General features: G+C 33.8%; 2 protein-coding genes across 2 annotated transcripts; one reads left to right on the top strand and one right to left on the bottom strand.

Annotated features, from left to right (window-relative positions):
- Window positions 1–5438: 5438 nt before the first annotated feature.
- On the bottom strand, window positions 5439–11398 carry LOC106766185. Its single transcript, XM_014650935.1, has 2 exons — window positions 11287–11398; window positions 5439–5872 (listed from the first exon to the last, which is right to left on the bottom strand). The coding sequence occupies exons 1-2, from the start codon at window positions 11396–11398 to the stop codon at window positions 5439–5441; spliced, it is 546 nt and encodes a 181-aa protein (XP_014506421.1).
- A 6794-nt stretch (window positions 11399–18192) lies between these two features.
- Window positions 18193–23993, top strand: LOC106768693. Its single transcript, XM_014653966.2, has 7 exons — window positions 18193–19382; window positions 20851–20948; window positions 21092–21206; window positions 22022–22144; window positions 22270–22382; window positions 22629–22783; window positions 23053–23993. The coding sequence occupies exons 1-7, from the start codon at window positions 18761–18763 to the stop codon at window positions 23729–23731; spliced, it is 1905 nt and encodes a 634-aa protein (XP_014509452.1). The 5' UTR covers window positions 18193–18760; the 3' UTR covers window positions 23732–23993.
- The last annotated feature ends 310 nt before the right edge of the window (window positions 23994–24303 follow it).

Here is a 24303-nt window from a genome sequence, read left to right as displayed (position 1 = left end):
CATTCGAGTCTCTTGGGAAAACGATACTTGGTCTTACCATTTATATTACTTGTACGATTTGGTACACTTGCCAATCTGTCAACACTTACCCAAAACCATAGTGTCAGATAGAGATTTGAAGTTCCTAAGTCATTTTTGGAAAACACTATGGGAAAAACTTGGAACTAAACTTCTATTTTCTACTACATGTCACCCACAAACTGATGGACAAACTGAAGTAGTAAATAAATCTCTATCCACTTTATTAGGGGTAATATTAAGAGGCAATAACAAATCTTGGGATGAACATCTACCTCATATTGAATTTGCTTATAATAGAGTAGTTCGCGAGACTGCTAATCTTTCTCCTTTTGAGGTTGTTTATGGTTTTAACCCTATCACACCTCTTGATTTACTACCTCTTCCAGAATCATCTTCTTTTCTTCATAAAGAAGGTGTTTCTAAAGCGGAGTTTATCAAGAAATTATATAAGATGGTTAAATTCCAAATTGATAAACAAACTCACAAATATGTAGAATACAACAACAAAGGGAGAAAGAAAATAATTTTTGAAGAAGGAAACCTAGTTTGGCTTCATTTGAGAAAGGAAAGATTTCCTTCTCAACGGAAGTTCAAACTTAGTCCAAGAGGAGATGGTCCATTCAAGGTGGTCAAAAGAATAAATGATAATGCATACATATTAGATCTTCCTAAAGGTTATGGCGTCAGTCTTTCTTTTAACATCTGCGATTTAATTCCTTTCACAGGAGATAACCAACGGGATGAAGCAGATCTGAGGACAGATCCTTTTCAAGAGGGAGGGTCTGATGGAAGACCATCAAGGGTTCACATTGGACCTCTTACTAGAGCCATGACAAAGAAGATTCAAGAAGAAGAAGGATCACCTATCATTTTGCTTCTATGGAAGGTGATTTATAGTAACCCTTCTTCTCTTAACTAAAACATGTTTACTTTGTTTTGTAGAGCCTAATAAAACTTGGAGAAGTTGATTGAAGCATCCCAGAAGTAGGAGCAAAGGAAGGAATACTATCCAAGAAGTGGAAGCAAAGGAAGGAATGTTGTCGGGTAACGCTCAGCGCCACACTCTACCGCTCAACGTTGGCGTAACAACATGCTTCACGTGAGCAAGCTGACCTGGAGGAGGCATGACCTTTGCTGGTTTGAATTGGCGCGCCTCTTAGGCAGAATTATTTGAATTTTGGGAGGGAATTCGTTCAGAAATGGTGCCCCTCTTCACCTATAAATAAGAGGGCCTCCCCTTTGTAATGGCTCACTTTTGAGCTTAGTGAAATGCTGCAGAAATTGTTTTCCAGCCCTATTGCTCTCGAGTCAATTCTTTTCTTCACTTTCTCTGCCCTTTCTTCTAACTTCCTTCCATAGTAGGAAGGCTTTCTGAGCTAGGAGGATAATTCACACACTTCTATGTAAAGGTTTTATTCTAGATCTTTCCAAACCTTCTTCTTTAGGATTAAGCTTCACATTTTAGGATCAAGCTATAAAAGTTACATTCTAGATCTTTTAAAAGCTAGGTGTTTGAGGTTTCCTCCTCATGAGGGTTTGCTCTTGTGGGCTAAGCCTCAAGCTTCAATGCTTCAACCTTTAAGATAATTTCTTTGAGAAAGAGTCTTCATAGCTTAACATCGTGTTTAATGCTTAAGGCTTCCCTTTGCAATGAATTTGCTTGTGTGGCTTAAGCCCCAACTCTACTACTCAACTGTACCAATGTCAATTTTCCCAAAATTGCTTGAATTTCATCCATTTTCTTTAATTTCCCATTTTGACTCGTTGTTGATATCAAGAACTATAAAACAAACTAAATAAGGTGAATGAAGCATAATCTAAACAAAATAAAAATAAGATAAATGACAAAATTATCCTAAAATTCCCTTAATTTAGGCACTTATCAAAATATGTTCAAACTCATACGTCGTCTATAACTAATATTGTAGAAAAAGTGATGCCAATAATCTCAACCAAGAGGGGGGTGGGTGAAGTGTTTTTCCTTTTAAAAAATTTGATCTTTCAAAAGCTTTTCAAAAATCTTTAAGGTTTCTTGGAATGTAATCAACAAGTATATGAACACAAATAAAAAGAGAAGGGAAGAAAGATCAACACAAAGAATTTATATTGGTTCAACCAAGCCTACATGTAGTCTTCCTTCAACAACCTTAATTAAGGGGAACCACTATAATGATAGAGTTTACAAGCAAGAATACAAAGAACTCCCCTCTCAATGCACTCTCCTTCCCCAACTCAATATCACATATAGTACAAGATGTGAGTCACCTCACAATATCAACCCTGAAAGCAATACCATCTTTTTGTCACCTTAGAGAAATCTCAACTCTAAGAACTAGAACACACACGTTCTCTTCCTGGTGCACAAAAATAGGGCAACACAATCCTCTGATTATAGGTAGACACTGATCTCCCATAATACACCTCAAGTGTAGAATATGATCAATAATGTGTAAGAACAACTTCTTTGCAAGAATCTTTATGAATTTTCTTCCAAAAGAGTAATCTTGATTCTCCAAGAAGATTAGGATGCTCCTGCAATTAATTCTCAACAAAAAAGTAAGTTATGAAAGTGTAATATCATAAAGTCATGTTGAGGCAGCGAGCAAAGCGTCTATTTATAGAATTTTCTAATTGTGACACAATTTATTCGATGAAGCAATTAATGCAATTTGTTAAGTTTTTCCTTCTGCTTTAACAATTTTACATTTGTATAGGATTTAATAGATTAAATGGCGCATGCAATAGATTATGTAAATCCTAGTAACAAACAAATATGACCGTTATAGGCAGTTATGACTTTTCAAGAAAATGATTTTCACATGAACCACATTTTAACTGATTATAAAAATAATGTAATCGGTTAAGTTCCGTACTTAAGCAATTTTGAAAACATTTTCCATTCTAAACACATCAGTTCACTAGCAAACATATGTTGGCATAACAATGTGTTTTAATCGATTATACAACTTATGTAATTGGTTAAAACACAATTGTTTTTCTCTTATTAAGAATGTATTGATATCTGAAGAAATTTAACAGATTATGAAAACAGTGTAATCGATTATTTCTATCAAATATACAAAGTGCAATATGTTTCAACCTATGATTCATTTCTATACAATGAATGCATATACCAATTCGTTCAAGCACAAACACAGTAATAATCAAGCAACAATTGTGCAATTTGTTGTGCTAGAAATTTTAAAACATTTCTTTTGTTCATCATCAAAAACATATGTGAGATGGGTTTAACTATACACATCTTCCACCAATGGTATTCCATATGGCATCATCCAATTTGATGTTCACTCCTTCCACCATTGAACATATTAGCCCATTTTCAACTCTAAATTTACCATAGAAAACTTTAACAAGGATTGGAAGGAGCCCATTTGAAAATTTGAAAAAGCCCAAAGCATTCAAATTTAATCGATTTAACATTTCATTTAATCGATTAACCATTGTAATGCACATATCCATCAAACATAACAAACAATGGAAAAACATAATCAATTATATTAGTTTTCTAACCGATTAAAACATGACAGATCTCAAGTTTTGAAAAACAAAGAAAATATTGAGAAAAGTCTAATTGATTACATTATGTATATAATGGGTTAAAAATCGCAAATATAGTTTTTCACACAATTTGCATACCAATCAATCATAGAGCCCCACACACATCAATATGAATGTTCAATGTAAGAATGATGCTTGTTTTGACGGAATTAAATCATGTTACCAGATTTGTAGAACTTAAGAAATATGTGATTCATCCTTTAAGCTTTCCTTGAGCCTTTTTGCCTCCAGTTTCCTATAAAACAATCATACAGTTTTGATTCAGGTACCCAAATGAACTTAGGGCCTTTGCTCTTAGTGGCAGGAGTTGGTTCTTTAGGAATCCATTTGAACTTTCCTTTAGGAATTCTAACTTTCCTATAATAACAAGATTTGAATACATAGCCAAAGGTATTATAATAAAAGCTAGTTACAAAAGAAGGTTTTCTTAAGTAAGAAAACTTCTTAGCATTAATCCTATTGCTTTTAGTTGTATAGCCTATTCCCTGTTTGTTTATTACTCTTCTTTGAGAACCTAGCACAACTTCAAGATTAGGTCTTCCTAGAGTGAATTTAGATAGTGTACTCGTTAAGTATTTTATTTTCTCTAGGTGTGCAGGACACTCATTACATCTTGAACAACGTTTGAATTTTAGGTTTAGCATTCTTTGCAGTTTCAAGCTCAGTTTTAAGACATTTATTATCATCAACCAGATTTTCAATCATATGCTCAAGATCTCTTTTCTTACTTTTTAACCGATTAACCTAATACTACTTGTCCTCTATTGCTCATCATCAAAGCTACCACCACTACTTTTTGAAAATACTGAGCCATCAAGCAGATTCCTCAACACACATTGTCCTCATGTTGTATACTGATGTGCCTTGCTTGTGAGCGAGTATCCTATGAAAATTGCTTCATCAGCCTTGGAGTCAAACTTACCAAGGTTTTCCTTTCCATTGTTCAACACAAAACATTTGCTTCCAAAGATTCTTAGATGTGAGATATTTGGTTTTCTTCCTTTAAATAACTCATATGGAGTTACTTTCAACATTGATTTTATTACAGTTCTGTTCAACACATAACATGTTGTACTTACTACATCTGCCCAGAAATACTTTGGCATGTTCCTTTCATTCTGCATTGTTCTTGCTAACTCTTCCAATGCCTTATTCTTTCTTTCAACCACACCATTTTGTTGAGGTGTTCTAGGTGTAGAGAAATTTTGAGATATTCCCATTTCCGCACAGTATTCATCAAATGTTTCATTCTGAAATTCTTTGTCGTGGTCACTTCTAATCGATTTGATTCTGAGTTCCTTCTCATTTTGAATAATAGCAGCGAACTTCTTAAATAATTTGAATCTGTCACTCTTGGCAGGGATGAAGAAGGTCCAAGTGAAGCGAGAATAGTCATCCACAATTACTAATCCATAAGAATTTCCACCTAGACTTTTCACCCTTGAGGGACCGAATAAGTCCATGTGTAGAAGTTGTAGAGGTCTTGAGGTTGACGTCTCCCTTTTGTTCTTGAAGGACTGCCTTGTTTGTTTTCCCTTTTGGCATGCATCACATAGTCTTTTAGAACCACAGTGAATGTTAGGAAGACCTATGACAAGATCCTTACATACAAGCTTGCTCAGTTGTGCCATGTTGATGTGAGCTAGTCTCTTGTGCCACAGCCAAACATCATCTTCTTTAGTCATCACACAAATGACAAACTTGAATTACGTTTCTTTAAAGTCAATTTTGTAGATGTTATTATGCTGTTTTCCCACAAATAACAATTCATCAGTTGAACCGTTGCTGATCAGACAATATTTAGGTTCAAATGTAATATTCAATCCTCTATCACAGAGCTAACTGATACTTAGTAGATTATGCTTTAACCCTTCAACAAGAAGTACATTTTTAGTTTTATAAGAAGAAGGAGTTTTTATTTGACCTATACCGATGATCTTTCCTTTGTTGTTGTCACCGTATGTGACATGACCAGAAGTCTTGTAAGATATGCTTATGAACTTTGTTGGATCTCCAGTTATGTGTCTTGAGCATCCACTGTCCAAGTACCACATGGAGCTTTTTGTTCCTTGTCTCAAGCATTTTTTTGTTGTCTCAAATTTTGCCATCATGATGAGATCCCTTTCATGTACATCTTCTTTGTTTTCATTTTGAATCCTGTCATCTTTCTTTATATTGAGAAATCTCATAAGTTTTGTAGCCTGCAAATTTAATTTTTCTGCTCTGGAACTGGATTTGTCGACATAAGCAACTTCTTCGTTTCGTGAATTCCCTGTTTCAAAATATTCATAGAAGTTGTTAGTAACAAAATTTAGTTTAGCATTACAAGTAGTCGATATTAATTCAAATGGAGATTCACTTATCCTTCTTGTTTGAGAAACATAAGCCATTTTCCAGGAATAGTCGATTTAAAGAAAAAGATAATTGACTTGTTTTACAAATATCTTATGAAAACCAACTCTGGTGCCAATTGTTGAAAATAGAATGGCTTAGTTTCAATACCAAGAGGGGGGGGGGGTGAATTGGTGAAACACAAAAATCAGAGTCTTTTAAAGTCTTTTTCGTAAAAGGGGTGACCTTTCAAAAGTTTCTTGAATCACAAGGAAAAAGATTTTTCAAGTGTAGCGAAATAGTTGACTACGTTAAAAGTAAAATCGACTTTTAAATGTAAAAGTGTAGGGATAGAGAATTCAAACGCAAGTTTTATACTGGTTCGACCAAACTGCCTACATCTAGTGTCCTTCCAATTCCAGGAAGCAAATGTATTATAATGATCAAGGTTTTTACAACAAGATTTCTATAGCGACCTCCACGTCAAAATATAAAATACCTCTCTAACCCTTTAAACAAAATATAGGCATATACACATAAAGAACAACAACAAGATATCCCCTCTCCTGTAGTCTTTAATCACTTTGAACAATCCTTAAAGTCCTAGAACGCAGCACGTCCTCTTCTTGTAGTCATAACAGAGCAGCCACAATCTTCACAAGGTTGAGAGAAAAAGTTGATCATGTATCAGACACCTCAATGTGCAGGTTGATCAATCAGTCTATGCACACACAGAATCTTGCTCATCAAGCAACTCCCAAAGAATGATCACCTCGGTATTCTTGATGAGTTCTTGGAGCTTTGGTACTTTCTACAAGAGATCACAAATCTGAAAAGAATCAATTAACTCATTAGAATAAAAAAGTCTCTGTAGGAATCAAATTTGTGTCTATATAGTTTTTCACAAAACTGACGCTCCTAAGTCGACTTTGCTACTAATGGAGTCGATTATACTCAAACAGTTATAACAGTTAGTAGCAGCCAAACCAACTTAATTGATTACGCATTTAATACAGTTAACTCACAATCAATGCTTGGTCAAAGATATAAAATATAGTCGTTAGACATCACAAGCATTAACATAATTTCAAAACATAACTAACTAAGTCGAGTAGCTTATGCATACAGTCGACTTTGTAACACTTCAATGCAGTTTTGAAAAACTTTCTTTCCCAAAATATTCACAGCACACTTTGAAAAAGTTTGTGCAAAGTCACGAGTTTTAATTGACTTGCTTCATAATGAAGTCAACTTAAAACTACTGTTTTGCCACACATTATAAGTTCCAGTAAAGTGCATGTGATTTTCCTTTTCTAAAACATATGTTATGCAATCACAAGTAAGATCTCATGTAGAACACAGTGAATTGCAGCAAAGATAGAATCAACACAAACATGTAAAAAGTCGGGACTTTTGTCATCATTTAAAAAATTGAAGCAAAAAGGTTACGATTTTGCCTTGGTTCGAAAAACTCAAAGTAGTAAACGAAAAAATAAAATAAAAAATATAAAAAATAGGTCTATTGCTTCGATTCTGGTTCCAACCGAGGTCGTAGACCCTTAAAATTAATTAATTTAAAGGTCTATGACCTCGGTTGGATCCAGAACTAAGGTAATAAACCCTTTTTTGCCTCAGTTTTTACCAGAATCACTGTCTAAAGTATGCTTTTAAAAAAAATGGTTGTTTTTTTAAACATTCCATATCCCATAAACCTAGAAACAATCCTACACATAAGAACAAGTATCCACAACCCAAAAATACAGTCCTAGATATAACTATTTAATGTGATTTTTGGTTCTCATAGCTATGGTTATTATCTTTGAACTGAAATTTTTTTGACCACTCTTTTAAACTCCTATTTCAAGAGATAAATCCCAGGAGCCCTTAATTTGGGTCAATCTAAAGTTTAAAAATTATTTAGATTGCAGATCTTAAAATGACCCTAACTTTCGCTTTGGTTAATCATCTTTCTATCATTATATATGGATTTAGGGTAGAAAAAAATTTATGATAATGTGGTAGCTTACGCAACCAACTAATCCTTCTAGATTTTACAGAAATGATGTTTTCTATTTTGTGGAATTTTTTTTGAAACTTTGCAAAAATATTTAAAATAGTTAGACTTTGAATCTTGAGCTGAAAATTTTTGTGATAGGTTTTCATGATTTTTTGGTCCTTCATAAAAAATTTCAAGCCATTTGGACTTCATTTGAGTATACTCTCAGTTTTACCTATACCTATGGTATATGAAAAACAAACAACCAGACGAAAACATCAAAGTCCTAAAACAAAACTAACCTTGAAGGTGGATTTGGTGCTGAAACGAAACGAAAAAACATCTCAAAAGGCACTTGTGCACAAAATCAATCAGTCAAAACGAAAGAAAATCATACCTAAGTACTTAATCAACGTAAAATGAAAGAAAAAAAAATGGAAGAAACGTTGAAGATGATGGTTGCAAAAAGGGAAGACGAGTAACTAGAGTTGTTAAAACAGGTGACCCGGCTTGACCCGGCCCGACCCAGCACGGGTTGTTCACTTAGTGAGCCAACCCAACCCAACTCATTTATTAGTGAGCTAGAAAAATCTGAACCCGGCTCGACCCACCACGGGTTGGCGGGTAAGCGGGTTGGCTCACTAGCCCATTTAATTAGAGTTTTTTTAAATAAAAAAATTGCAAACTTTCTATATTCAAATTTAAACAAATTTCACTCCCAAAAAATGATGTTAAACTGAAGATAATTCAAAATAATAATAAAAAGTACAATATAATCCAAATGTCATCCAAAAACAAACACAAAAACCCTGCTCCTTGAAGAATTTCAGTGAAGAAGTGAGAGTGACGACATCGTAAAGGAGAGCAAGTTCCGTGAGAGTGATTTGTGAGAGTAGAGGTTACTTTTTTGGTATACATAGTGAGTGAAGAGAGTATTTTATTTTTTAGAGTTTCATAAATAAAATAAAAAATTAAAAAAATAAAATAAGGTAGGTGGGTTGGCGGCTAACCTAGCCCACCACGGGTTCAACCCGCATGAGCCGGGTTGAAATCTGACCCGCATAAAAAAATTCAAATTTTTCAAACCCAACCCGACTTGAACCCGTGGTGAAATGGGTTGACTCGCGGGTTGTGACCCATTTTGACAACTCTAAGAGTAACGCAGTAGAGAAAGCCTTTGTCTGAATGTGCAAGAAGCTCTGTTTCGCGAAATTTAACCCTAAAAACATGTTATTACCTCCCTAATGCCTCTCAAAAATATAAAAATATATTTTATGCCTCGATTCACAGTATAACCGAAGCATAAGTACTCTATAGTCTCAGTTCTCTAACCAACCAAGGTCATAGACCCTTTTAGGCTTCAGTTCTTTGTGAACCAAGGCATATACGTTTGTGATAATTGCAAAAATGACATCACGTCATTTTATGCTTCAGTTGCAATGAAAGCGATGTCAAATGTGCGAGTTAAAATCAATATTTTTTTACTAGTGCATGCCTAAAAGGAAGTATTACCTACTTCAAGCAAAGTACTAAAAAAGCATGCCTGTTTTGATAAGTAAACTTATCCAACAATCACTGTACATGAAGAAAGGGAAAAAACAAGAATCAAGGCGAATGCTCAGTATAATGAACATTTATTCAAGAAGCCTTTAAATAGAAGAGCTTTCGAAAGAAAAATCAAGAGGATAATAAGATAAATGCTTACAACGAAATATTTATCCTTAGAAGCGTTTAAAAGAGAAGAAAATAAAGAGCTAAAAAAAAAGATCATATCTGAGTAGAAAAAAAGAAGAAGAGAAAATAAAAGAAAAGAAAAGAAATACTCTCAAGCTTCATTATTATATTGTTTATTGATTGTAAGAAAGAGAGAAAGGGAAAAGAGAGAAACATGTTGGAGTGTTTAGACTGCTTTGTATTGTAATCATATCCTCTCTGCGAGAGTAATAGTTTGAACGGCTTGTTAGCAATCGTTGATTGCAATTCAGGAGAGAATTAAAACACTTACAGTTAAACTCAATTTGAGTTGAGGAAATCTAGGCGTGGTAGTCTAGTACTAGGAGTGCTGTGAATACTTAGAGACAATCTAGGTGTAGTACTATAGTACTAGGAGTGGTGTAAATACTCAAAGAAAATCTTGGCAAGGGTTGCTAAGTACCAGGAATGGTGTTAATACTCAGAGATTAGGAGTGGTGCGAATACTCAAACCAGGAGTGGTGTGATTACTCAAACCAGGAGTGATGAGAATACTCAGTTGTAATCTTGTGGAGATTATAATAGAACTCTATACGGAGGAGACTGGACATAGCTCAATTGGAGTGAACCAGTATAAAAATAACTATGCATTTATCTCTTCTCTTACCTAATGCTTCTCTTATAAAAACCTGCAGTTGTGTTTTTATTTTCAAATACAAGAATTTCCAAGCTAAACGGTTACTCTTCAATTAAGGAAGTTCTTATAAAACTTGCAGTGTGCATTCTGAATAACACGTCAAAAGCAACTATCTTTTACAACTTTTATTTGGTCGAGTGTCTAAGCTTTCATAAGATATAATCAAAGGTCGACTTCGTGCTATATCAGAAGGGTTGTGAAAAGAATTTTTCCATTAACATTGTTCAACCCTCCCCCCTTCCAGTGTTTTTCAGGTACTTCAGTTTGGGAGTGATGTCGTGCTATTTTTTGTCTATTGATGTGCTGGGTTTGCTTGGTGTCAAACTAGTTTGCTTGGTGTTGGGCTATGTTTGCTTTGTGTCAGACTAGTTTGCTTTGTGTCAGGCTATGCTGGGTTAGGTTGGTCTTGGCCAGTTTCTTTGTGGATGAGCTTCTTGGGACCTCGATTTAAAAGTTTTGGAACTCATTCAATGTGTTTTGGAGGTCGGCTATGAGGCTCTTGACCTTGATTGAGTTGTTGTGATGATTTTCGACCTGTATGTGTTGTAAGTCATGTTGTTTTGTTTTATTGCCAAGATGTATGTGTTGTTGGTTGTGTTGTTTTCTTTGTTGTTGAGTTGTGTGTTTGATTGTTGAGTTTTGTTTGACCATGGTTGTGTTATTGGCAATTGGATATGGTGCGAAGTGTCGTTTCAATGTGAAGCTAGAAGATATATTTGATTGTTATGTCTTCTTTCTATAATCCTTAAAGTTTGGTTTTGGTATAAAGTTTATATTACTGAACTAAACTACTCATTTCAAGGCATACACAATGCTTTCTCATATATAAAGGCCCATACAAAAAATGAAATTTAAGAATACAAATGGACTAAAAATTGAAAACCCATTGGCAATGAATATTGTCTGTGTTCATTATCTCACAACAACTCTTAAAGCTATAAACAAGAAGTAACCCACAAACTCAACCCACTTCTTCTAACACCATCGTCACGCTCCATGGTAGGTTCGAGATCTTCTTCGTCGTCGGATTCTTCCTTGTGCCTTGCGCTTTCAGCACCGCCAACCGCTATTAGTTTGACCATATACCCGATGGAGGACAAGGGTCGGTAGTAAGAGGAAGTGTGGTTGGCAGAGGGGGAAGAAGGGAAAAATCGTGTTTAGCAATTAGGTTTTCAAATGTAAAAGTTTTTAGGGAGTAGATAAAAAAATGAGAAAAAGAAAAACAAGTAAAAGAAAAAAAAATGTACTATAGCTTATGCAGGGTTATAAACCTCTTCAAAAAGGAATTGCAATCCCTACAATTATTAACCTTTATACAATACATCAGAATTATCTTAAAATATGTTGATTTGTTGAGGTTTTTTATAACCTCCTTAAAATAACCTCCACTAGATATCATTTTTTTGGTAGTGTGCATAAGTAGTTTAGTTTACTACTATGTAAAAGATAATCAGTTCTTATTATTTGAGAATTTAATACTATTTTTTGTTAATTTGGCAGTTGTGTTTGACACTTATCAAATATATAAAACTTCTAGTTATTGGATACAGATATGAGATTATTTAATTTTTTTCATAAAGCCATAAAGTTACATACGGAGTTATCCGTATATAATTACATACGGATTTTTTTGTATGTAATCATATACGGATTTTTCTGTATGTAACTTAGCTATGCCCCTTTTACATACGGATTTTTATCTGTATGTGATCCGTATGTAACACCACTTTATATACGAATTTTGGACGTTACATATGAATTTTGAAAATCGTCGTAGTGTTCAACAAATTTCGAAATATGTTTAAACATCAGAGAATACAGTGCACTTTGTTCAACGAAGTGAAGCTCAACACCACCAACCATGAAAGCACCACTAACCACGAACCAGGAACGTCCCACACAATGATCCACCATGACAAAAAAGGAACAAAGAAGAAGGTCTACCACAAGAGAGAAGAAACAAAGAAGATCACCAGCACTGAATGGAAATGAAAAACGGAAGCAATGGGAGCACAATGGACCATGAGAAGAAATAAAGCTTTCAACAAATTTGAGGGTGAAAAGCGTGTAAAAGCGAAAGAAAGTGGTTGAAAGTTGGTACTGTTGACCAAACTCATTTACTAAATTACCAACCTCATTTACTAAGAAATATATTTGATTCTTAGCGGTACAGAAAGAAAGAAAGGATTAGAGGTGTAGAAACAAACACCCATTTTGTATTAAAGAGCAACTATGAGCTAAGGTGCAAGGAAACTATCCAATTACTATTTGAAATTACAAAACTACCCTTAAGTACAAACTTTACCAAAATATTCCTTTTTGTTGAAATTTTGTGATTTATTTCAATTGGCTTCCAACTCCAAAACTCACATTCTAATATTCCAAATGAAGTTTTATGAAATAGCAATACACTAGGACAAGAATCAACTCAGTGTCACATATGCAAGAAAAATCATAAATCAAAATGTCAACTAAGTTTAGTAAGAAAATACAATTTTTCAAAAGAAAAAGTGAAATATTCACACAATATTTAGTACAACTTCGATATTTTAAAAAATATTAAATATATAAAACTTCCAATTATTGCATACAAATATGAGATATTTTTTTTCTTATAAAGCCATAAAGTTACACAAGGATTTATTCGTATGTAATTACATACGGATTTATTCGTATGTAATTAGATACAGATTATTTCGTATGTAACTTAGCTATGCCCCTTTTACATATAGATTTTTGTCCGTATGTAATCCGTATGTTAATACCACTTTATATACGAAGTTTGGACGTTATATATGAATTTTGACTGTGTGTAACTGCGATTTTTCTTGTAGTGATTTGTTTGGACCTTCAACAAATTTTGAAAACCATCGTAATGTTCAACAAATTTCGAAATATGTTCAAACATCTGAGAATACAGTGCGCTTTGTTCAATGAAGCGAAGCTCAACACCATCCACCATGAAAGCACCACTAACCACCAATCAGGAGCATTCCACACAGTGATCCACCACGACAAAGAAGGAATAAAGAAGAAGGTCTACCACAAGAGAGAAAAAACAGAGAAGACCATCAGTACTGAATGGAAATGAATAATGGAAGTAATGGGAGCATAATGGACCACGAGAAGAAATAAAGCTTTCAACAAATTTGAGGGTGAAAATCGTGTAAAAGCCTAATAAAGTTGTTCGAAGTTAGTACTATTGACCAAAATCATTTATTGAATTACCAACCTCATTAACTTAGAATATATTCAATACTTAGATGTACAGAAAGAAAGGTTTGGAGGTGTAGAGAGAAGCACCAATTTTGTATTAAAGAGTAGAGTCGTCAAAATGGGTCACAACTCGCGAGCCAACTCGGCTCACCACGGGGTTCGGGTCGAGTTGGGTTTGAAAAAATTGAATTTGTTTTATGCGGGTCAGATTTCAACCCATCTCATTTAAACCCGACTCATGCGGGTTGAACCCGTGGTGGGCTGGGTTGGCCCGCCAACCCACCTACCTAATTTATTTTTTTAATTTATTTTTTTATTTATGAAACCCTAAAAAATAAAATACTCTCTTCACTCACTGTGTATACCAAAAAAGTAACCTTTGCTCTCACAAATCACTCTCACGGAACTTGCTCTCATTTACGGTGTTGTCACTCTCACTTCTTCACTAAAATTCTTCAAGAAGCAGGTTTTTTGTATGCTTTGTGTTTGTTTTTGAATGACATTTGAATTATATTGTACTTTTTATTATTATTTTGAATTGTTTTGAGTTTAACATCATTTTTTTGGAGTGAAATTTGTTTAAATTTGAACATAGAAAGTTTGTAATTTTTTTATTTAAAAAAACTCTAATTAAATGGTCTAGTGAGCCAACCCGTTTACCTACCAACCCGTGGTGGGTCGAGCCGGGTTCAGATTTTTTTGGCTCGCTAACAAATGAGTCGGGTTGGGTTGGCTCACTAAGTGACCAACCCGTGGTGGGCCAGACCGGGTCGAGCCGGATTACCCATTTTGACAACTGTATTAAAGAGTAACTATGAGCTAAGGTGCACAAGAAAAGATTCAATTACTCTTTGAAATTACAAAACTACCCTTAAGTACAAACTTCACCAAAATATTCCTTTTCATTAAAATTTTGTGATTTATTTCATTTGGCTTCCAATCCAAAATTCACATTCTAGTATTCCAAATGAAGCTTTGTGAACGAACATTACACTAGAACAAGAATCTACTCAGTATCATATATATATATATATATATATATATATATATATATATATATATATATATATATATACAGGGGTTTGCTAACTTGCGTACCCCTATTTTTCAGTTGGTACATTTTAGCAATGTGTACCGGATTTCAGTAGACAAAAATACCCTTATATATTANGAATTAAGTTTTAAGGTTAAGGATATTTTAATAATTTTCATTTTCAAAATTAAAAAAATAAAAAAAGAAACCCTCCAAACCTTTACCCACCTCTCTCATCCCTCACAACCCTTTCTCTCTCATATCTTTCACTCCAACCTTTTCTCTGTCATCCCTACTCTAGTCCCAATTGAAAAAAATCAAACACTTGCCTCATTTTAAAAATTTTCATTCTCAAAACTAAAAAAAGAAACCCCAAACCCTTACTCACCTCCTTCATTCCTCTCAACCCTTTCTCCTTCATCTCTCTCACTCAAACATTTTCTCTGTCATCTTTGCACTAGCTCCAACTAAAAAAACACTCATTATTAAACAATTTACTTTTGTAAAGAGTTGAGTCATTGACATATTCACCTTCCGAAAAAAGTTCATTCATAATCTCTTTAATTTCATTATCTTAACTATATATATTACAGCCGACTGGCGCAACTTGCACCAAGACTTATGAGCATCCTTCCTTTACATTCTAAGACACTACGTAACATTGCTCCGTGGCCATTTAATTTTTTTTNGTAGAAATTCATTAACTTGTTTTCCTTTACTAAAGAAAAAACAAATCAAAATACAATAAAATTCTCAACGATAAAATCAAATAATAAAAATTCTAAATCTTGAAATTTTATTTAAAATTATATAAAGAAAAAATTAGGTGCTTTAATTTTTTTATTTATTTAAGTATTTTTTTTCTCTAACCATTTTATTTAATAATGAGTGTTTTTTTAGTTGGGGCTAGTGCAGAGATGACAGAGAAAATGTTTGAGTGAGAGAGATGAAGGAGGTTTTTTTTTTTTTAGTTTTGAGAATGAAAATTATTAAAATAAGACAAATGTTTCTGATTTTTTTCAATTGGGGCTAGAGGACAGAGAAAAAGTCTGAGTGAAAGAGATGAAAGAGTAAGGGTTGACAGGAATGCAAGAGGTGGGTAAGGGTTTGGGGGTTTCTTTTTTTATTTTTTTAATTTTAAGAATGAAAATTATTAAAATATCCTTAACCTTAAAACTTAGAATTCATGATATAAGGGTATTTTTGTCTACTGAAACCCGGTACACATTGCTAAAATGTACCAACTGAAAAACAGACGTACGCAAGTTAGCAAACCCCATNATATATATATATATATATATATATATATATATATATATATATATATATATATATATATATATATATATATATATATATATATAAAAGAAAAATCATAAATCAAAATGTCAACTAAGTTTAGTAAGAAAATACAATTTTTCAAAAGAAAAAGTGAAATATTCAATATTTTGTACAACTTCGATATTTTATAAAATATACAAATCTATGCTAAAAATCAAGAATAAGAAAAATTAAAATATTTAGAAAATATAACCGAGTACAAAATATGAGTTATCATGTATTTAGCTGAGTAAATGAAAAAAAAAAACTAAAACAAAGAATATAAAACTCATTGAATACAACTTGTGATATTTCAGTTGACTAAATCATGGTTTTAGTCAACTAAAATAACTAAAATTTTCCATTTAAGTGAAATTGGCTTATTAAAAAAAGGTTTTTAGTTGACTAAAATTTTGTCCAACACTTATGAAAAAAAAAAATAATGAAACCAAATAAAGTGCTTAATTGTATTTATGATCATTAATATTTTATACCATAGGGTGTTTATTCTTAAATTGTTCTTGTATTAGATAATCTCGTACTTAACGTTCAAAATATAATGTGATCACTTTTTAGTCCTTTGAAATAAACTCTTTTCAATACCTTCACATAGTGAAACTAGATTTTTTTGTAAGAAGCGTTTCATCGTATACCATTTCTACTACAAATTATCCATGTAATATCATATATTTATTTTTTATTTGTAAGGATGAGTAACAACTTAACAATAATTGATAAGTGTGAAAGTCATGAGTTAAATGTCAAAGAATATTTAGTTCTTAATCTTAAAAAAACTAAAAGATCTTCAAAGAAATAACAATATTTAGTATTTAAGCCTGGTATATGTAGAAAATAGCATTTGTTCATAATTTAATATTGATTATAATGAAATCTTTTAAGAGTTTCTTGAAGAAGATGAATTTAATCCAAAAATTAAGGTGTATCAGTACAAAGAGAGTCTCTTTTATCCTCCCATTATATATGTAAATTGTCTATTTTGTTAAATGTTTACTCTTAAGTTTTGCAATTACTATTTTTTATAAACAATCTTTAAAAATCAATTGTCTATTAAAGTATCTACTCATTGATATATCTTTTCCAATACATTAAAAAAAAAAAACTGTACCCAATTTCCCCTCTAAAATTAACTTATGCTTTTTCTACTTTCAAAATTGTCTTGAAAAACTCATCCAAGACCCTTCTTCAATCACAGTGAAGTAGTATCCATAACCAAATTGAGTTTTCATTTCCTTTGGAAAATTTTCATGCATGAAAAAACAATTTGTTTTGCAAAGACCTTCAAATACTAAATTACAGAAGTGAACCATGGTGGGCTTTAGGGCTTTTCCTCTTCATACTCAATGGTTGCCAATTTCTATTTGAAAAGATCTACCAACTACTATGAAACCATATATGAGTAAATTGAAGTAAGAATCTAACACTTTAAACTTACCATATGTGATTATTAAAATTAAGCAAAGAATCTAACCATTGCAAGAAGAATTCAAGTTAAGGAAGACTACCATAAATATAAGAGTAGGAAAAAAAATACCCTCCTTTGGCAAAAATGGAAAATATATCTATTTAAAACATTTTAGAACTTAACCATTTTGTTTGATTATATAAGAGAGATGCTTAAACATAAGAATAATAAGGAAGGAGAGTGTTTGTTGTAATAGAAATCAAGTCAAAGTTACTCATAAATTGCACCTTTACATTTAATGACATAAATACTTGAATATGAAACTAAATATAAAAAAAATTCTAGCTAACAACAAATACTTTAAAAACAATCCTTTTAAACTACTATTTTATCAAATAAAATGATTTTTTAAAAATCTATTTATTAAATTAATCATCATAACATTTCAATTTCACTTCCTATTAGTTTATTGCTCTAATTCAAATCTAAATGTTCAGATTATTAAATTTAAAAAAAGTAAAGAAGCATAAATTAAATTTCAACTAACTAGTTTACTTACAAAATACTAATGATTTTTAATTAATTAAATTGTAATTTATTATATTTTAAAAAATAAAAATATATTGTAAATTTATGCACAAAATTTAATTTTTATTTATTAAGAATTATTTTAAGTCCAAGGTCAGAATTTGGTCCTATTTTACAAACGTGTGTTTTGTGATTAAATTTAGAAAAATCTGGTTTTTGTAATGGTAGAAATGATTTTTCTTTTCTAAAAAAATGGAATTTAAAATAAACAAATTTAAAAAGTAATTGTTTATTTTAAGACTTAATCCCAAACGACCATGGCTATATATAGAAAGGGCAATGACCAAAATCCCCACTTCCTTCCAGAATATTCTCTGTAAAATCCAAAATCAGCACCCACCAGTCCTCAGATGCACAGCAACAAATAGAGAGTGTGTGACTTGTGAATTTGAGCCACCATTTAAGACTATAACACATGCGTGATCAATAAGCCATTCCTTCAGTGCCACATTCTTCATTAACCCTAGATCTTCCTCTTCAAGCTCCTCCTTTTGCGTCACCCCAACTCAACCACCCTCTCACTTTCAATCTAACATTCACTCTTTTCAAACCCAGATCTATTCAATTCAACAATTTTTACCTTAACGCTCTTGTAGATTTCAACGCCAAAACCATTTCATATTATCCATTCTTTTCACTCTTTCTTGGCTTGAATCATTTCTGGGTGATCTTGTTTCTTAACAAGTTTGCTGTTTTTTTTTTCTTTTTTGCTTTAATTGTTTTGAATTCCGCGTTTCATTTAGTGGGGTCTTCTTGAATTGCGCTGTTATTTTTCTTTATATTACACACTCGTTGGTTCCTTATCTAGATCTAATTGTTTTGCGGTATGCTTTATATGTAGTATATTCTTTGTAGTGAATTCTCATGGCAATGCCATCGGGAAATGTGGTAATACCAGACAAAATGCAGTTTTCAAATGGTGGAGGTGGTGCCGGTACCGGTGTTGGCGGTGAGATTCAACAGCACCATTACCGCCAGCAATGGATTGTTGATGAGAGGGATGGGCTTATTGGCTGGCTGCGAAGCGAATTCGCTGCTGCCAATGCCATCATAGACTCCCTATGTCAGCATTTACGTATGGTTGGGGACACTGGGGAGTATGATATGGTCATTGGGGCCATTCAGCAGAGGCGATGTAATTGGAACCAGGTCCTGCTTATGCAGCAATACTTTTCTGTGGCTGATGTTACGTATGCACTGCAGCAAGTGGCGTGGAGGAGGCAACAGAGGCCTCTGGATCCAGTTAAAGTGGGTGCAAAAGAAGTTAGAAAACCTGGTCCCGGATACCGGTATGGGCATAGGTTTGATCCTGCAAAGGAAGGTTATAATTCTAGTGTAGAGTCTTATAGTCACGATGGAAATGCCACGTTTCCCAGAGGCATGGAGAAAGGGACTCCAACTGTTGTGAAGACTGAAGAACATAAGTCTGGTAGCAATGTTGAGAAAGTGGGGGATAAGGGTTTAGCGTCTGTTGAAGAGAAGAAAGGTAAGAATGGCTCTATCAATCTGTTTGTTACGCATTTATTTGTTTATGCTACGACATGGTGAATCCAGAACTCTGAGTGATTGTCTTTATTACAGCCTTTTGTGCTCAGTGTAATCGAAGTAGTAGTGGCATTGTTGAGTTGTAACCATTCTTTGTTGATAATCTTGAAACAATCTGATAAAGGCTTAATGATTGAGTTTCTGGGGGCATTCATGAAAACTAATTGAATCAGCCTTGTGGTACTGGTACAATTTAGAAGTAAGCAGTTTTATTCAATTTCGCTTCTTTTGCCAGGCCTTCCAAATATAACCGTATGGTTATATTGAAGTAGTGCCAACAGTGGTTTATTGGGCTTGAGAGAACCAATTTTGTAGAAAATTCAGTGGAGATAATCAGATCATTTTATGCATGTGTTTGCATATAAGAATACAGTTCTGGTTTGGGGAACGTAATGAACCACTTTTTTTAATTAAACTTTGTAGGAAGACTCCTTTTCTATTATTCAATTGCAATACATGCAAAAGACAAATCAAAGAAGACTCTAATTTTTTTTTTTTCTGACTGAAATTTCGAAAGGGTTGATCATTAAAATCAAGGTTACTGTTTTGGTTTCTTATGATCTGGTGCCTTCTGCCATCCTATTAATGGAAAATAGAGGATAAGTTCACTGATCGTTTACGCATGAGAAATGCCTGCAGTTTATTAACCTGTTTGCTCTCTTGATTGTATGAGAAAATGCTCTTATGAAACATCAAACTGATGGCATCTAAACACGGTGTTCTGAAGGATATTTGTCCAATTTAGAATCTGAAGCTGCTGTTGTAAATGATGAAAATGTATATCTAATTCTAAAGGTTTTCTTCCTCCTCACATTGATGATAGTGAAAATATATGATATGTCATGTTTAACTTAAAAGAGTTGAGGGCAGCAGAATGGCTCTAGTTGTATTGCATTCATGATTCATGAAGTTATTTTTGGACTGTACAAACCTCCTCTTCTCTGACATAAATGTGACGTGCTTAAATTTGGGTACAAAACAACATAACTGTAGGTACTTACTCCCTTGTTTGATTTAGACTTTATGCTGAGAATTGATTCTCATGCACTTATAAGATCGGACTCAGCTTACAGTCCATGTGTTTCCATGCAGATTTTTTGTTTAATGTGTTTATCATTAATCCTTATCCTTATATTATAAAATCCGTCTTTACTGATGAATGTGAAGACATTTATGTTATTCTATTGACCTTTGTAGCATAAGACCTTACCCTTCTTTGGTACTTTCTTTAACATTTTCAAATTGTTAATTAATTTAAATTTTATATTAGGATTTCATCTTTCTAAAATCTTATCTACCTATTTGAAATTAGTACCTTTTTAATTTTGGCCCGTTTTCCTAAATGTCTTTGTTTTTCGTGCATACTTATTAGTTATAAGATATTTAACTCTTGTGAGATGTGTTTCCAGGGAGTGAATCTGATTCTGTTGAAAGTCAACATCAAAGCCAAAGTTTTTCTACCACAGCAAAGACTTTCGTTGGCAATGAAATGATTGACGGGAAGATGGTAGGGTCCTTTAAAATATTTCTGTACTTTTTTTTGTCATTATTTCTTGATGTGTGTATGCCTTCTCGTAAGTTTTTTTATTGTTTTCCTTCTATCTTTTATATTCTATATTTAAGATGTCCCTTTTTTTTCTTCACTTTTAGGTGAATGTGGCTGATGGACTGAAGTTGTATGAAGATTTATTTGATAGCACTGAAGTTTCAAACCTTGTTTCATTGGTCAATGATCTAAGGATTTCTGGGAAAAAGGGACAGTTAGGTAAATTTACTTGATTGTAACTATTTCCCTTTTTAGGACTTTATTGATAGCTGATAGGTGTTGCAAGTTGCCAGCAGGTCCTTGTCCATGTTCTTGAAGTTGTAAGTTTCTGTGAAAAAATGTGGTTGACTTGTATATATTTTGTCTTTAGTTCATCTCAGTAGTTGAATAGTCATAGGCGAAGAGTTAGCTTGCACCATTCTTGGTTAATAAGAATTGTAGATTTGTATGCGAGTCATGAGTTGTGACATTATGTTTGTGTATTTCACTCAATGTGGAGCTTCTTGCATTAGCAGATGTCATCACAGTTTCACTCTGTGATAGGAGTTAAGAGGAGAGAGATAACATACTTTGGGCCCTTAATATTTTGTACAAGCCCTACTGCAGAACAGTTTGCATTTTCTTAGTAGTGTGACATTCTTCTATTTCTTGATTATTACTATCATTAAAGTTATTATATCATAATTATAAAAAATATTGAACTATTAAAGAGCAAATAGAATGCCTTGGCACACCCAGGAAGTTAACAGTAAGGTATGCAAAGGTCATATGAGGAGATAAGGAGCAAAAAAGAATACAAATGAGGAGATAAGGAGCAAAAAAGAATACAAATGAGGAGATAAGGTTCTGATATTCATATTAGTTGATGCTCAATTGAAAAACTGGGCACTTGTAATACATAGACGTTAATGTTCAGTATGATTCTTAAATTTTCTGTTTATATCCTCCTGCTGGGAAATGATTTGACCATGGATCTTGCAAACTTGTTTTATTTTTAAAATTTGTTTTTTAGTTGGATATTTTTTTATAAGCAGGAAATCAGGCATATGTAGTTTCAAGAAGGCCCATGAAAGGGCATGGAAGGGAAATGATTCAGTTGGGTGTTCCAATTGCTGATGCCCCAGCAGAAGGGGAAAACATGACAGGAGCCTCCAAAGGCATGTTATATTGTGTGATTTTCTTTCAATGACAATCTACTATAGTTTACAAAAGCTTCTGACATGCAGTCTTTTGGCATCGTTGTATTAATTTTTTCTTATTTTTTGCTAATTGAATCTGGCAGATATGAATGTGGAACCGATACCTTCCTTGTTTGAAGATATTATTCAGCGTTTGGTTTCATCACAAGTAATGACTGTGAAGCCTGATTGTTGCATTGTGGATTTCTATAACGAGGTTGGTTTCTATAGCATTCTATGTTTTTATGTGAAAAGCTAGCAATACTGGCGGGCACATTAGTCTGAAAACTCTATTATTGGGTGAAATTCAAGTTGGTTGGTCCCATATGAATTTTATTCAGTAACAAATGGTGTGCTGAAAAGAGTGGCAAATAATATTTTGCTGGCATTCTACTTTTCTATTTATTGGGGTATTATTGCTATCAGATTTGCTAATCCAATATGGTTACACAATTCTCCATAGGGTGATCACTCACAGCCCCACAGTTGGCCATCATGGTTTGGAAGGCCCGTGTATATCCTTTTTCTAACAGAATGTGAAATGACTTTTGGAAGATTAATTGTCTCAGAACATCCTGGGGATTATAGGGGCAGTCTCAAGCTTTCTCTCGCCCCAGGGTAATGCTTCCAAACGTTGTCTTTTACTATTTCAAACATTGTTTGGAAAGAGTATGATCTTAGCCAAATTGCAGTTTATAAGAATTGTAATTTGTTTCTACTTACTGACCATACATGTGTAATACAATCTGAAATTTGAAATGTTAATGTTTTAACGAGGGGAGAGCTAAATGTTTTAATGTTGTACAATTATAATATAATCTGAAATTTGAGCACCCCTTATGCTGATTCTACTCTTCAGATCTGATATATGATTTTTGACTCTGTAGGTCCCTTCTGGCCATGCAAGGGAAATCCTGTGATTTTGCCAAGCATGCTCTTCCTTCCGTACGCAAGCAACGCATACTTGTTACCTTCACAAAGTTCCAACCGAAAAAGTCAGTACCAAGTGACGCCCAGCGTCTTTTCTCACCAGCAGCATCTTCTCAATGGGGTCCGCCACCAAGCCGAACTCCCACTCATGTTCGTCATCCTGTAGGCTCCAAGCATTATGCTGCACTTCCAACTTCTGGAGTACTGCCAGCTCCTCCCATTCGACCACAAATTCCAGCTCAAGTTGGCATGCAACCATTGTTTGTTACTGCTCCAGTTGTACCTCCCATGCCGTTTCCTGCACCTGTGCCAATCCCACCTGGTTCTGCTGGATGGACGACGGCACCTCCTCCAAGAGTCCTTGTTCCTGGCACAGGAGTCTTTCTACCTCCACCAGGGTCCGGCAACTCATCACAACAGTTATCAGCTGGTACTTTGGCTGAAGTGAATCCAAGCATGGAAACTCCAACCATGCAAGAGAAGGAAAATGGGAAAACTAATCATAATAGTACAAGTACTTCACCAAAAGGAAAGGTGCAAAAGCAAGAAAGCAATGGCCATACTGATGGAACTCAAGATGAACCAGCCCAAGAATCATGGCAGGATAGCAACGACAAAGCTCTGCCGAGCCATTGAGGTGTAGCGTACATAGAGAGAGAGGAAAAGCTTATGAGACGAAGATGATAGGGTGTGAACTCAACTTGAGTATGAGAGAAATGTAAAGGGCGGCAACACGAGGTGTCATCATACTGCTGGAGAGAACAAGGGAAGGAGGTAGAACTTTTGGTTCTATACTGATCCTTTCTTTGCTCCAGTCCTTTTTGGTTGTCTTGAAATATCAAACTCTTACACGAAGGGAAACGCATTTTTAATACTAATTTTGGTCTTTCCTATCTTATTTTTAGCTTTTATCTCCCAGTAGTAGTACTAGTAGACGTGTGTGTGTGTGTGTTCAAAGCATGCAAAATGGCCTATTGAGTCGGAAATAGAAGTTGGCAACATATTCTTTTGAAAGTGCGTAAAGTAAAATTAGTCATAGGTTCAGTCCCATTTGAAACTTGCCAGTTGAGTAATTAACTGTACTGACACGCTATCATTTTAGAAACCTAGACTAAGAGTTGCCTGCAGCTCCATAAATCCGAAATTCATTTTTGAAAGTAAAAAATACTTTGATTTTTTTCTTCGTAAAATACTTTATGCATTCTGAA

The sequence above is a fragment of the Vigna radiata genome, chromosome 7 (genome assembly GCF_000741045.1).
Source record: "Vigna radiata var. radiata cultivar VC1973A chromosome 7, Vradiata_ver6, whole genome shotgun sequence".
Classification (NCBI taxonomy): Eukaryota; Viridiplantae; Streptophyta; class Magnoliopsida; order Fabales; family Fabaceae; genus Vigna; species Vigna radiata.
The sequence above is the reverse complement of the archived record's forward strand: the minus strand, read 5'-3'. Positions and strand labels throughout refer to the sequence as shown.

Excerpts from the sequence above, each read along its gene's own strand:
- LOC106768693 (XM_014653966.2), top strand. The coding sequence starts at position 18,761 with ATGGCAATGCCATCGGGAAATGTGGTAATACCAGACAAAATGCAGTTT. Across the intron at positions 19,383-20,850 it reads GTCTGTTGAAGAGAAGAAAG|GGAGTGAATCTGATTCTGTT; the intron begins GTAAGAATGGCT and ends ATGTGTTTCCAG. Across the intron at positions 22,383-22,628 it reads TTGTGGATTTCTATAACGAG|GGTGATCACTCACAGCCCCA; the intron begins GTTGGTTTCTAT and ends AATTCTCCATAG.
- LOC106766185 (XM_014650935.1), bottom strand. The coding sequence starts at position 11,398 with ATGGTCAAACTAATAGCGGTTGGCGGTGCTGAAAGCGCAAGGCACAAG. Across the intron at positions 5,873-11,286 it reads TGACGATGGTGTTAGAAGAA|GGAATTCACGAAACGAAGAA; the intron begins GTGGGTTGAGTT and ends ATTTTGAAACAG.